Source organism: Prionailurus viverrinus, chromosome A1 (assembly GCF_022837055.1).
Source record: "Prionailurus viverrinus isolate Anna chromosome A1, UM_Priviv_1.0, whole genome shotgun sequence".
Taxonomy (NCBI): Eukaryota; Metazoa; Chordata; class Mammalia; order Carnivora; family Felidae; genus Prionailurus; species Prionailurus viverrinus.
This window is the reverse complement of record NC_062561.1, coordinates 207,454,235-207,469,174: the sequence shown is the minus strand read 5'-3', so window position 1 is coordinate 207,469,174 and position 14,940 is coordinate 207,454,235. Positions and strand designations below refer to the sequence as shown.

The 14,940-nt window shown below is 38.1% G+C and overlaps 1 protein-coding gene across 1 annotated transcript in view; it reads right to left on the bottom strand.

Annotated features, from left to right (window-relative positions):
• C6 (complement C6) overlaps positions 1 to 14,940 on the bottom strand; it is a 66,934-nt gene that overhangs the window by 22,775 nt on the left and 29,219 nt on the right. Inside the window, exons 8-9 of the mRNA XM_047864151.1 lie at positions 9,760 to 10,000; positions 5,089 to 5,211 (exon numbers count right to left, since the gene is read on the bottom strand). Coding sequence (XP_047720107.1) covers positions 5,089 to 5,211; positions 9,760 to 10,000 — 364 coding nt within the window. The remainder of the gene's footprint in view (positions 1 to 5,088; positions 5,212 to 9,759; positions 10,001 to 14,940) is intronic.

Genomic DNA, 14,940 nt, shown 5'->3' with positions numbered 1-14,940 from the left:
TGGGATTCTCTCTCTCCTCTCTCTCTGCCCCTCCCCCACTTGCACTGTCTCTGTCTTTCTCAAAATAAATAAATAAACTTAAAAAAAAGAGTCTAGAATGATCAGAACAATGGGTGAAATACTCTTTCTGTGAAGAAAATAATATGATCCTTTTCAAAGGTTGCATAAGATAACACAGGGACATGAGAAGAACATTTTAGAGATTTTTGTATTTATTTTTCATATAAATATAGAGAGAAATTAGCATCTGCCAATATATTATATACGGATTGACAGTAGCTCTGACAAGCTAGTTCACATTTGGATTGATACTATGTATTTCATGAATGGATTGACATTAGTTAAGTGTTAAATATGATAAACATAGCATCCTGAAGAAGGAGTGAGCATTAAGTCCATTTACTACTAGTCTGAATAGAACTAACTCTTAAAAACGAACAAGTGATTTAAACAGATTCCAGGAAGAGGGGCACCTGGGTGACTCAGTCGGTTAAGTCTCTGACTAGGGCTCAGGTCATGATCTCGTGGTTTGTGAGTTTGAGCCCCGTGTTGTGCTCTGTGCTGACAACTAAAAGCGTGAAGCCTGCTTCGGATTCTGTGCCTCCCCCCTTTCCCTGTCCCTCCCCTGCTCACACTCTGTCTTCCTCTCCAAAAATAAATGAACATTAAACAATTTTTAAAAAGATTCCAGGAGGAAAATGCAGATTGAAGATGATACCAATCTTCCAAACATAAATAAAACAACTAGTAGAAGGAAGAACAGATATTTCTTTAAAAAAACTTTTTTTTTAACATTTATTCATTTTTGAGAGATGGAGACAGAGCATGAGTGGAGGAGGGGCAGAGAGAGGGGCAGACACAGAATCTGAAGAAGGCTCCAGGCTCTGAGCTGTCAGCACAGAGCCCAGTGCGGGGCTCAAACTCACAAACTGTGAAATCATGACATGAGCTGAAGTCAGACGCTTAACAGACTGAGCCACCCAGGCACTCCATGGAAGAACAGATATTTCTTATACAAGCTTCTCATAAGCTACAATATGAGAGTGACACCAAAGCTGCCCAAAACATATCAAAACTTTCAAGGAGTTTTTAATGAAATATTGATTCATCATTACATTCATTCATCGCTCAATGTGAGCGAGACAATGAAATACATTCTGTTTATTTCATATAGGCTATCTTTTAACATTTTCTCTTTTCTACATTTGTATATATTTTGTGTGCATAATATATTTTTAGATAAATATATAAAATTTGTTAGTATTCTTTTAGTAAGTATATTAGGGATATATAGTAAAAAAAAATTAATGAGATGATTACAGATTTAAAAAGTTTGGAGTCCAGTGATTTAATCAGATGAGCTCAGGTTTTGGAATAGACAAATTATGTTTTTGTGTGTGCTTTACTCTTTTTTTTTTTTTTTTGAGAGAGAGAGAGAGAGCACAAGTGAGTGAGGGTCAAAGAGAAAGAGAGAGAGAGAGATGGAGAGAAAGAGAGAGAGAACAAGTGGGACTCACCCAAAGCAGGGCTTGTGTTTACCCGAAGCAGGGCTTGAGCTTGCAAACCATGAGATCGATCATGACCTGAGCTGAAGTCAGATGCTTAACATCTGAGCCACCCAGGCACTATGTGTACTTAACTCTCAAATGTGCTTTGATTTTTGGCAAATTGTCATCACGATCAACACGTATTTGTGGAGAATCTGCTATATGCCAGGCACTAAAGACTGAGAGAAATGCACAATATGCCTTTTGTATTTGAAGGACTTAGACTCTCTATGAGGAGACAAAATAGGTACATAAAAATACTAGCAGAACTATAGAGAAATTAAAAAAGGAAGGAAGAAAAGGAGAAATGGAAGGAAGGAAAGAAGGAAGGAAAGAAGTTAAGAAGGGAGGGGAGGAAAGGGAAAGAAAGGTAAACAAAAAGACCAATAAAACAGTTTTGCTAAGTGTCACTGAGTGGTCCAACAATGAATGATTCCTGTTTTCAGGGAAGTGAAAGAATTCTGTGATCTTAGGCAATTAGGGAGGGGGGTATGGTGAAAGGACTTTGAGGCAAAGCTAAGACACGGTAGGGGGCAATGTGCTCCCAGCATAGGCAAAGACCTGGAATGAGGGGTGGATGTGCCATGTTCTGGAGACAGTTCATATGGACATCCACTTGAGTTCAAGTTGAAGGTTCAGGTAGGGGAAGAGCAGCAAAGCAGAGGATCTGGATGTAAAGCTTTTAATTTTGAGTTGGGGAGTTGGCACAATTCAGGAGTATTAGCAATGTGTCATGTGGACAGTGATGGATAATTGATAAGCCAGTTTGGAGCCCATTGGAATAGTCTCTGATTTGGCAGTGTCCTCACCTTATTCCTACAAGCTGAAAACCGTGGGTCCATCTTTGACATTTTCTCATCTCTTTGTTGGATGGATTTTTAAATTAAGCATTTTTTTCGCTTTTTGTTTTTGTTTTTGTTTGTTTGTTTTAGCAAGTACTCAAGAATGCATATTCTCAGAATTCTCTCACGTTTTGAGATGTCTTCCTGTTACCCTTATATATGAAATTATTATTTTTTTCTCTCTCAGAAATTTGTGGACATTATTGTCTTACAGCATTGAATTTAGTTATGGCAAAGTCTGAGGCCAGACAGATTGTGTTTTGTTGATCTGTGGGAGATTTGCTCTTTCGGCCAAGGTACTTGAAAAATTCATTTTTAAAATCTTGGTAATTAGCAAATTAACTAGAATTTGTCTTGAAGTTGTGTATTTAAACAGTATTTCTGATTCATATAATCAAAACAAATTTCTTCCTTTATTTCAGGGATATGTTTGTTTATAGTTGTTTTTTTTTTTTTTAACAGCTTTCCTGTTTAATTTCTTGGGATCTCTATTTCAGGAACATGAATTCCCACTGATTAAATTATATTTGTCCTTACATTTCCATTAGATTTTTCTTAATAACTATTAATGTCTATTTTTCCTCTGTATTTATTATGAATTATTTTAAATCTTTCCTACATGTGATTAACTTTCCTGATTTTATTTTCAGACAATTATATTTTGTCCTTGCAGTATCTAATTTATTTATAACTATCATGGTAATGTTTCTCAATGTTTGTTTGTCTTTGTACCTTAGCTTTGAGATCTGCCTTTTCAATTAATTCTTATAATCTTTTTGTCTCTGAGCACTTGATTTACTGAATTCACAATCTCATTAAATTATTTTGTTGCATGAAAAACTGGTATAGACTCTATATCCATTCTTTGGTATATATTGCTAGGTTATTTGTCTGTTTTGCATGCTCTCTTTCCCCCCGCCCCCCCTTTTTTTTTTGCTATAATATGAATGCCTAGTTGTCAAACAAATCCTTCTCATTTTGCTTATGTTTAACATGGGCATGTACATGTAGACCATCTATATAATCTGATATTCAAAGTTGCCTATTTATTATTACAGTAAATATTTTATTTTTATTTGTTCTTTGTCTCTGCAAGAGAATATAAGCTTCATATTTTGGGAGTTTCTGTGATTTTACTTCCCTTTGTTCTTAGCAGAATGAATAGCAATCAGTTAGGCCAAGTCAGGGAACAAGAGAACTTTACGCAGAGGAAGGAGCTCTAAATAACGGCAAGGCACGAGAGAGAGCATGACTTATTTAGGAGACTGTGTAGTTCAGCTAGGCAGAGAGAGAGAGACTGGAATTTATCTTTTTTTTTTTTTTAATTTTTTTTTTTTAACGTTTATTTATTTTTGGGACAGAGAGAGACAGAGCATGAACGGGGGAGGGGCAGAGAGAGAGGGAGACACAGAATCGGAAACAGGCTCCAGGCTCTGAGCCATCAGCCCAGAGCCTGACGCGGGGCTCGAACTCACGGACTGCGAGATCGTGACCTGGCTGAAGTCGGACGCTTAACCGACTGCGCCACCCAGGCGCCCCTGGAATTTATCTTTAAGGCTATATGAAACCATGATTAAGGCATGAGAGTTTCATGATAAGATTTGCCTTGGAAGAATTTCTTGTCACAAGCAATGTGTAGAATACATTGGCAAAAGGCCACAGTAGAGGCAGGGGGACCAGTTAGGAGGCTTCTGTGGAAATCCAGGTTGGAAATAATGAACGGATGGGTGTGAATGGGAAAAATATTAAGGATGTAGAGTGATTACTTATTGGATGTGAAGGCCAGAAAGAGGGAGAAATTAAAGCAACACTCAGATTTCTGGCTTGGTTTCTGGAGCCTTATTTACATACCTCTCTTAGACTCTTATCATTCTGTATTTTTGATGGTTGTTTATATGTATAGTTACTTTGTAAGCTCCTTTATAGGAATGGCTGAATTATTTCTACGTCACAATGCCTAATACTGAGTTTAGCCCATGGGAAGAACCAATAAATGTTAAAGTAAACAATCTAAGTATAAGATCAAGAACACTTGGGGTGCCTGGGTGGCTCAGTCGGTTGGGCGTTGACTTCGGCTCAGGTCATGACTTCGGCTCGGGTCACGATCTCATGGTCCGTGAGTTCAAGCCCTGCGTCAGGCTCTGTGCTTACAGCTCAGAGCCTGGAGCCTGCTTCAGATTCTGTGTCTCCCTCTATCTCTGCCCCTCCCCCACTCATGCTCTGTCTCTCCCTCTGTCAAAAATAAACATTGAAAAAATTTAAAAAAAAGATCAAGAAAACTTTATTTCCCTTTTAAGTAGTGCTAATGATATTTTATTTGCACCCTCCCCCTACCACACAGAGGGCTTTGAGGTAGATATATGAAATAAATGAAAGTTAAAAACATTTGCACAAGCAAGGGGCACCTGGGTGGTTCAGTCGGTTAAGCGTGGGACTCTTGATCTCAGCTCAGGCCATGATCTCACAGTTTTTGGGATCGAGCCCTACATTGGGCTCTGCACTGACAGTGTGGAGACTGCTTGGGATTCTCTCTCTCTGTCTCTCTGCCTCTCCCTTTTTCATTCTCTCTCTCTCTCTCTTTCTCTCTCCCTTTCAATAAATAGACTTAAACACATAGCGCCCTCAAAGTATAGCATGGTACTCCCATCAGTGCAGCTGCAGGACACATGGGGTAAACCGCTAAGAGAGAGAGCTCTTACCTTCATATTTCTCTGACATCTTGTTCGTGGTGCACCGATGTTCCACTTTTTTTTTCTTAAAACCGAACCTGCGTTTCTTTGTTTCAATCCGGACACAGTTTCGGATTTCTTCCTCTGTTAAACCTAGGAAATGGAGTGCAAACAAAACATCACGAGGATGCACCACTGCGAATCCTTCCCCAGTTCCTATAAACTCGAATAATTCACACCTTCACCTACAGATTCAGTCCTTTTTAGGCCCTGGGATGATCCTGAACAGAGGAAGTGTTTATGAGTCCCTGCTGTCTCTCCCTTCAACCCTGGCCCTAAGAAGCACATATAAGGTGACTGTGGCCCATCCCATGGGGATCATGTTGGCTTCTCCCTGTTGCCTACACACAGTGAGCCTCAAAGATCACCTGTCCCACTGGCCACGGCCACTGTATAGTCCTGAAGATCAAGAGATGAACGCACGTTCTGTGCGGTGCCCCGGTCAGGCCTTCTTTCTGGGCCACAACTGTTTCTGTGAGGCCTGAGTCCACCTCACTTTTTTGCCCCATTGTCACCTAAAATGGAAATCTTTTTTGTCATCTCTCCTTCGCTGAACACTCGTTCTCATGCCTGTCTCCCTGGGTCAGCTGCTCACTCCACCTGTACCTCCAAAACTCAGAAATTCTGACTTCCTGACCTATGAATTCTTCTCAGTGTCCTCACTGACTATTCTCTCTCTCTCCTCATCACCATTCCAGCCTGTACTCAACGTTTCTCCTGATGTCTCCAAGGGAGGTGAATGCTGCCTCATCCCCAGCCTTGGGAAGTGGGGGTTGATATCTTCCTAGCTTCCCAGCGCCTCCATAGGATGAGTCTCCAGGTTTAAAAGTCTTGTCAAAACCCTGATGCCTGGAGGCTCAGGCTGTTCAGTTCTCATACCTTCAGTCCTCTTTGTTCTTGTCTTTTACCAAACTTGCAAGCATCATTTGTTGAAGATTTTGGCATCTGAGTCATGCTTTCCCACCACAATCCCTGTCTATGTTCTCAATGGCTTCAAAATCTATGCTGTGTCAGGGATCAAGTGGGACACAGTGCAGGGAAATAGGTCTGGCTATTTGTAGACTGAGTTGGTGCTGCCCATCTGGGGTAATTTGAAAAGAATCAACGTCTCCTCTTTCTGAAGAGCTTCCTAAGCCTCCCGACCTGCTACCTGAAATACCAAAATTAGATTCCAGATTTTGGTTTTTGTTTTTAACATAATTTATTTCAACTAAAGTATAGCTGACACAAGAATTCAGGTTTTTGATGTTTAGTTAAAAATTGCCTCACAAAACATGAACACACAAGAGATACAACTGTTAGGATCAGCTCTTAAGCACCTTAAAGCAAAGTAGTTCATCAAATACTGATGTTCAGGGTTGTAGATCATAATCGGCAGAGGAATATTTTTAGAGCTTGAGGCACAGTTTAGGTGCGATGCTGAAATTGAATCCTAAAGGCACAGATGACTGAGAAATGAGGCCAGGTAGACGGGGATGGGGTGGAAGGGGATGGGGTCTGCCCACTTCATAGTTTTTTCAATAGTTTGACACATTTGAAGGGATGCGTTATAAGTTGGCAGTGAAAAATTCTTAGTTTGAAGTCTTGATGTTTACCTTACATTTTTAACTCTAATAAACAAACAAACAAACAAACAACCAAAAGTCTGTTTTTCTTTTTTGGTCAAGCTGAATAAATATGAGTCATTTTCTCCTGGTAGTATTGTTCTAACAAGTAGATCAGTATAATGGTTAGACCATGTTAGGAATTTAATGCATTTATGTTGTAGAGCTCCTATCCTTTTTGAATTTTTTCATTAAGTTTTTATTATTTATAAATGAAAATTAAATTTTCTGTGTCCAATTCATTAACTATAACATAATTAATTAACTATCAACTTAGTTAATTTCATTTTCTGAGGGCTAATGGAGAATCTTTGAAGATTCGAATGGTGAATCCTTCTTATGAGCCATGGCATTCGTTGGTCATGCAGCAATTAAAATATGAAGGCTTTATCAGTGAATTTCTGGATAAGCCTGTCTTCCCCTGTATAACCTGTAGCTTGCTGCCTGACCTCTATCCAATTGCTGGATGCTGTAGCACTTGACCTCTCAAACCCAAGCGTCCCTCTGATGTTGCATAGGGACAAGCATTTCAGAAATGTCCTCAGCTATTCTGGGCAAAGGTCAACAGTGTTAACTTGAAAATGTCATACGGGTAAATGGTGGGGCCAGTAATTGTTTTCCTCCCAGTTCAGAGTAGGAAATGACTTCTCAACAAAAGGAGTTTAAATTACCATCTTGCATATTATGATATTTTAATTCTTTAATGTTCTTACTGTATTTCTGAATTTTTTTTCACCTAGCACACTGAAGCAATGTCAACTTTTCTTCAGGTTTTAAATTGACTATGGGACATTGAACAATAGAGGAATATATGAAGGATGCAAATAAAAAGCAATTTAATTTTGCTTTACTCCTCTTGAGGGAGAGAAGGTACTATGAAATATTCAGGTCATACTTTTGAAATTAATGACAAGGGATACAATTCTTACTGAATAAAGCAAATAAAAACCAAGCCTATACTCTAGTTTCATGTTATGGCTACGCAAAGGGAAAAGAAATGGAAAAAGAGAGGAGGAGGCTAGAATATATATTCATTTAGAGAGCAGGCAAAAACAGGTGAGCATACCCACCAAGGAATTCCATTTTATTGAGATTTATTTCTGTCTGGGCGTGCTTCATCTTAGCCATAATTAAAACTGTGCATCAGTATTACTTTTGTGACTCAGAGAAATATATATTCATTGAATATAAGAATATATATTACATATAAGAATATAGAAATATGTTTAATCAAATATACATATATATACCCTTTAAGTACTATATATGTCATATGTGTGTGTGTGTGTATGTGTGTGTGTGTGTAAATATACATATATATATATATATATATATATAGTTTGTATATGAGTACATAGGTATTTACAGTCATATACCTCCAGTTTCCTATTACATCTCAAACTCCCTTTCTTTCCCTTATTATGTGTTCCTGTTTGTTAGCCTCTACCTCTATTTATAGAGAGACACAGAAGGTGAGAATGTTTCAGTAGGAAAGTGTAGCTCATTACTTTATTTTGGTCAGGGGTCTTCAACTGTTAAAATGCTGGATGGTTGATTAAAGATTCACATAGTTCTTTAACTGACCTGATCTCTGAGCCTTTAGAGGCTTTGCTTTGAATGCATGATAAGTACAGCTGATCAAATGAGAAATTATTTTCTGGGCTATAGCAGCAAGTGACCAGAATAATTTCATCCCAGGGGTGAGATGAAACCAATCAAGGGCCAGAGATTTTCCCCAAGCACTTTTGCTCAGCATTAATGTTGCTGGTGTTCTCATGGGAGAAGATTTCAAATTCATCATACAAACATCACTCCTGTGGAAAGGATAACTGAAATGAAACATAAGGGTCAGGCAATGTGAAAAGCCCATCACAGCATAAATCTTTTGGATTTCAGTAACTCTGTCAGATAGTAATTTTTTTAGATCCTCTTACTGAAAGTCCTTCTCAAAGACATTTATGCCCTCTTCTCTCGTAGGAAGCAGATCATGAGGGATATCTGGTCACTTAAAGTTTGGAATAACTCAGGGCAGCCACATTAAACATTAGTATTTGCCATCATGAGATGTAAGAACAAAGGCATTGACACTCTGTTGGCCCCAGAGTTGGCCTGATGTCTTTTTAAATAAATTCCTGATTTCTTCTATATAAAAGTTACATGATCAAGAATTCTTATTTATATGGGGTAATTGGTCAGTTGAGTTCTGGTTACAGTTTCCTAACCATGTTCTCAAGAGACACATGATAGAATCATCACAAAGGCCCTGTGTCATTTCACAAAGGAGTCTGAAAATGAATTTATCCAATGGTGTTTAAGCTATAATAATAATTAATAGCGGCAATTTAAGCTAACACTTAAGAAACCAAGGTTTATCTATAAACCAAGGTTTTTATTGTTATTTTACATATAAGCAGAAAAATATCCCTGATTATATCCCAAAATAAAAATTTGCCAACTTTCTTCAAAATAAGTGCTTCTCATCTGGTTTCAATTTTATCACTGGTAGGTGCATATCTAGCCCACATTAATTTAGTCCCTTGTCAAGTTCTTAATTGTTCTTTTATCTTAATGTCCTTGGCTTTTACTTAAAACATTATTAAAAGAAAAAGGCCGTTAGAAAATTTGTGATAATTATTGTTCTATAAAATTATTATCTCCTATAAAATTGGTGTAAGTAAATTATCTTTTGGAGTTTAGTTTCAGGACAAATCTCATTTTTCTTGAGGTAATAGCATGTATCTCTCTTTTAGGTTACCACTACTGTGTAGCTTATGATGTTCCCACCTGTCAGGAAACTCAGAGACAAATCTAATGCCCAATGAGAGAGGTTAAGTATATTTTTTCTTTTTTGGGGGGGGGGTCCTAATTTTATATTTTTATTTATTTGAGTGTGTACCTTTTGGTTGTTCTTCTTATCATTTTGGAAGTACAGTGGAGTCTAAAAGTTAATAAAGAAGAATTAATAGAATAAGAGAAAAATGAATTGCACGCAGTCGAATCAGGTTTAAGGAAAAAGGGAGGCCGGCAGAAGGTCTACCTGAGTTCTTCAGTTCCTCGACGCTAAACTGGTAGAGGAGGTCATACACGCCACCCAGGGAGCCAGAGGTGAAATAGTGAGTCCCGAAGTCATCAAATATCCGACTATACAAAGCAAAGTTGTATTCTAGAGGCAGGTGGTTAAGTGCTTTCAAAAAGACATCAGAAAGCTGCAGATCTTTAGTTTTCATTGTGAAGTTTGAGACTTTTATCACCTTATGGACCCTAGTAAAACTAGAATCCTAAATGGAACAGGAGAAAAGAGGAAAAAAAAGAAAGAAAACAAGATGATTAAACGTAATAAAAGCTTGAAGTGTCAAGCCTTTAAATGTTATCTATTTATCACTAGCTGCCTTCCAACCATAACATGATAACTTTAACTCTCTCTGGCATGATCTCACACACAAAAACATAATTTTCATTTTATTTTCCACAACTTTTTCCTGCCATGTCCAAAGTGCTGAACAGATAAGATGATCTCAGTCATGTAAACTGTGACTGAGGCATAGGTTTGGTAGGCTTATCAAAAGAGATCAATAGGCATACCAAAGGCATACCAAAAAGAGATCAATCAATTATCAGAAAAGTAAATCTTTCACTCTTGCTTGTCAATCGTAGCTGTGTCCCTACTGAGTTTTTATTTAGAAAGACTTGCTGATGCAACACGTTGAAAAAGGATTGCATGTATTTTTAATTGGAAGTTACGCAATTGAGATTCAAGTCACAACTTTGTCACTAACTGGCATTTGCATTTTCTAGGCCCCAGTTGTCTGTGAAATGTCACCTGGTCTATAAATGACAGTTATCCACCAGATGACATACCACACCCCTTTCAACTCTAAGACGGTGTGATTCAAAATTACTCAGGGTTAAGATTAAACAAAATTATTTATATTCTCTCTCTTCCACCCATCAACAGAAATATTTGAGAGTTTTTTTATTCATTTCTTTTTATGTTGGGTTAATATATGATTTGGTGGTTGGTATTATACCCAAATCTCATTCCATTAAATTACTGTTCTACATATCCACTGAGTTTTATGAGTGTATCCATGTATGCTGTTCTTAAAAAATTATATAATTTATCTATTTCTCAAATTTACTAAATTGTAGTATTTGAGTAATAGAGCAGAGAGAGGAGCATATTTCAGCAAAAGAACTTTATCGTAGCTGTAAATTATTAAAACGCTGTTTTCCTGTGTGCTATAATTATGGCATAAGATGTCTGCTAACACAAAAGAAAAGAAATAATCACAAGTATTGAAGAAGAGTCACCATTCACTCCCCTCCCTCTGTCTTTCCCTTTGCTTCTCTCCTACCCCTTTCCACCCCTCGCCCTCCCTTTTTGCCTTTTAACACATTTATTGCTCAACTACCTCAGATGCTGTGGACACAGAAATGGGCAAGGTAGACAAAGTTCATCCCTTTGAGGGGCTTACATTTTCATTGTCCATCAATTCTATTTTTAAGTTTAATACTTGAATTTTGTCACAGAACCATGCCTTTAGAAAGTTGGAGGGACATTATGCTTTTAGTAAGAAGCACACTAACTTCCAGAGTATCTGAAATACCTATTCAGACATGGACATTGGAATGGGTGGTTCAAAATTTCCAGGTTGCTCTACCAACTAAATTATAAACATACAAGTGAAACTTTGGTAACTCAACTCAGCACAAGCCAAGCATTTATCAAATGCATCATGGTTAAAATGGGGCTATTTTAGGCTAACCCATTACATGACAGTAGGTTATTAACTATGTATGATCGTGATGCCTGGATGGCTCAGTCATTAAGTGTCCCAACCGTTGGTTTTGGCTCAGGTCATGATCTCACAGATCGTGGGTTCGAGCCCTGTGTCGGGCTCTGTGCTGACAACATGGAGCCTGTTTAGGATTCCCTCTCTTTCTCCCTCTCTCTCTGCCTCTCTATCTCTCTCAAAATAAATAAATAAACTTTAAAAAATATTTAAAAAATAAAAAAAGTATGATCTGTCTCAACATTCTGTGAGATCTTGCTTTATTTTTACCATCTTTTTGTGGGTTCAACTTCATAAAGTAATTCAGAAAAGCACCGAATCTTACTGAGACACCTGGTATTTTGACTTTGAAACAGATTATCTGCCTAACAAATGTTTAGTTAGATCTGTGATTGATGAAATGAATAAATAAAGCATTAAGCTCCACTGGAGGGAGTGGATTGATTTTCAAGTTAGTGGTACCTTGTTTTCACTATTTGAAGACTAAGAGATGTTGCAGTAGCGTTTTCTTTCTTTTTTTTTTTAATGTTTATTTATTTTTGAGACAGAGAGAGACAGAGCATGAGTGGGGGAGGGTCAGAGAGAGAGAGGGAGACACAGAATCTGAAACAGGCTCCAGGCTCTGCACTGTCAGCACAGAGCCCGACGCGGGGCTCGAACTCACAAACCGAGAGATCATGACCTGAGCCGAAGTCGGACGCTTAACCGACTGAGTCACCCAGGCGCCCCTTCACTAGCGTTTTCTACTTAACCCAGGATTTCCTTATTCTGTTGCGATCTAATCAAAGATACTGGGTAGAACCCGATGAAGTTGACAATTTTGTAGGTCAAAAATGGATGAATATTAGCAGTTTCAAAAGTTCCAGCTGCTACTGTGAATAGCCTAAAATGTTCCCAATTTGGGGCAGACTCTTAGAGGATCAAATAACATCTGTTTATCCACAGATAAGGATTTTACAAGTTTTCTCTAGCATGGCTGAAACATTTATAAACCAATTCTGTGAAGCAAATCTTAATGTTGAGACTGATGTATATATCTATGTCTCTTTCTACATGTCCATTTTCCTTCTCATTTTGGACTATATTTTTAAGCAGTTGTTTCCAATCTTGGCTATATCAGAATGAGCTGGGGGCTTAAAAAAAGAAAACCAGAATCACATGCCCAACCCCAGATATTCTGAATCAGTATATTAAGAGAAGGGCCATGGGATATATATTTTTACTTCCTAATAATTCTGATACTAACTTGTCTTTTTTGTAAATTTTTTAAATTAGTTTTCTTTATTTTTGAGAGGCAGAGAGAGACAGAGAGAGACAGAACACAAGTGGGGGAGGGGCAGAGAGAGAGGGAGACACAGAATCGGAAGCAGGCTCCAGGCTCCTAGCTGTCAGCACAGAGCCCGATGCAGGGCCTGAACTGACGAACCGTGAGATCATGACCTGAGCCAAAGTCAGATGCTCAACCGACTGAGCCACCCAGGCGCCCCAATACTAACTTGTCTTAAGAATATAATTTGCGTTAGCCATAAGAAAGAATGAAATCTTGCCATTTACAATCACACGGATACAGCCAGAGTATTATGCTAAGTGAAGTAAGTCAGAGAAAGACAAATACCAGATGATTTCACTCCTATGTGGAATTTAAGAAACAAAACAAATGAACTAGGGGGGAAAAGAGAGAGACAAATAAAAAAAACAGACATTTAGTTATACAGAACAAACTGATGGTACCAGAGGGGAAGTGAGTGGGGGGATGGGTTAAAAGGGATGGGGATTAAGGAGTGCACTTGTCTGATGAGCACCGGGTGTTGTATGGAATTGTTCAATCTCTATATTGTACACCTAAAACTAATATAACACTGTGTTAACTGGAATTAAAATAAAAATTTAAAAGAAAAAAGAATATAATTTGGTAAGTTTGAGAGACACTATGCTACCTATAGCCCATTCTAAAGTGAACTAACAATATGTTATAAAAGGAATCATTTTATTCCCTCTTTTTTTCTTTTATGTGTTCATATCACCAGAACTGTACTCTTTTCATAGTTTGTTGAAATTATGAATCACAGAATGAATGAATAAGCAGATAGCTTGAGGTATAATGTAGTGGATATAAACAGTGGGCAAAAATCAGAAAGCTGATTTCAATGCCCGACTCTGGCATTTACTCACTGTGACATCACAGGAGCCACTCAGCTTCTTGAGTTTTAGTGTAGTACTTGGCACATGGTAGATATTTGATAAATATTTCTTGACTTCAGAATAAATACATGGACTTCATGTACTCATCTGTAAAGTGTTCTTGAAAATATCTACTCTGATTCCCCCTTAAGGTTCTTTTCAAGATAAATGAAATTAGCCTAGGAAAATTATCTATAAATGGGGCAATAAATATATATATATATATATATATATATATATATATATGGATGAATAAATAAATGTGTGAGAGGCACTATGGTAAGGGCAGGAGGAGCCATAAAATGATGGCCTCCAGCTGCTGTTCCCCTTTGTTCCAGTTGTGGTTCCTCTTTTCACCGCCCCTTCACACTCTATGATTCAGGGCTCAGTCTTCCCATTCATCTCTTTGGAAGGAGCAAATACCACTGAGAGTGGTGGTTTTGGGAGGAACAGAGACTATTTTTTTTTTAAGTTCATTTATTTATTTTGAGAGAGAGAGAGAGAGAGAGAGAGAGCAAGCATGTTGGGGAGGGGCAGAGAGAATCCCAAACAGGCTCAGCATTGTCAGTGCAGAGTCAGACACAGGGCTTGAACTCAAGAACCGTGAGATCACAACCTAAGCTGAAATCAAGAGTCAGACATTCAACCAACTTGGCCACCCCAAGCACCCCAGGAACAGATTCTATTTTAATTTTTTTTCAACGTTTATTTATTTTTGGGACAGAGAGAGACAGAGCATGAACGGGGGAGGGGCAGAGAGAGAGGGAGACACAGAATCGGAAACAGGCTCCAGGCCCTGAGCCATCAGCCCAGAGCCTGACGCGGGGCTCGAACTCACGGGCTGCGAGATCGTGACCTGGCTGAAGTCGGACGCTTAACCGACTGCGCCACCCAGGCGCCCCCAGATTCTATTTTAAAAGAACTTTGTAAATGTTTAAAAATGTCTAATAGAAATCTATCTCCTAAATCGCTTAAGAGCTGGAAAACATGTCCAGTTTTAATATACAAATAATAAAAGAAAAAGCAAGGGAGGAAGAAAGATTACTGGATGAAGATATATCTTTACATATTGAAAGAACTTTGTTAGTTCCTGGCAAGATTAATGGAAGAAGTCTAATACTCAGATACAACCTAAATTATAAACAACAACAATAAAAATTATAAATTTCCAGACAGAGAAAATAAAAGAAAGACAACCAGTTATCCATGTGATTTTTCCTATGCAACAACGAAAAGTAGAAGAT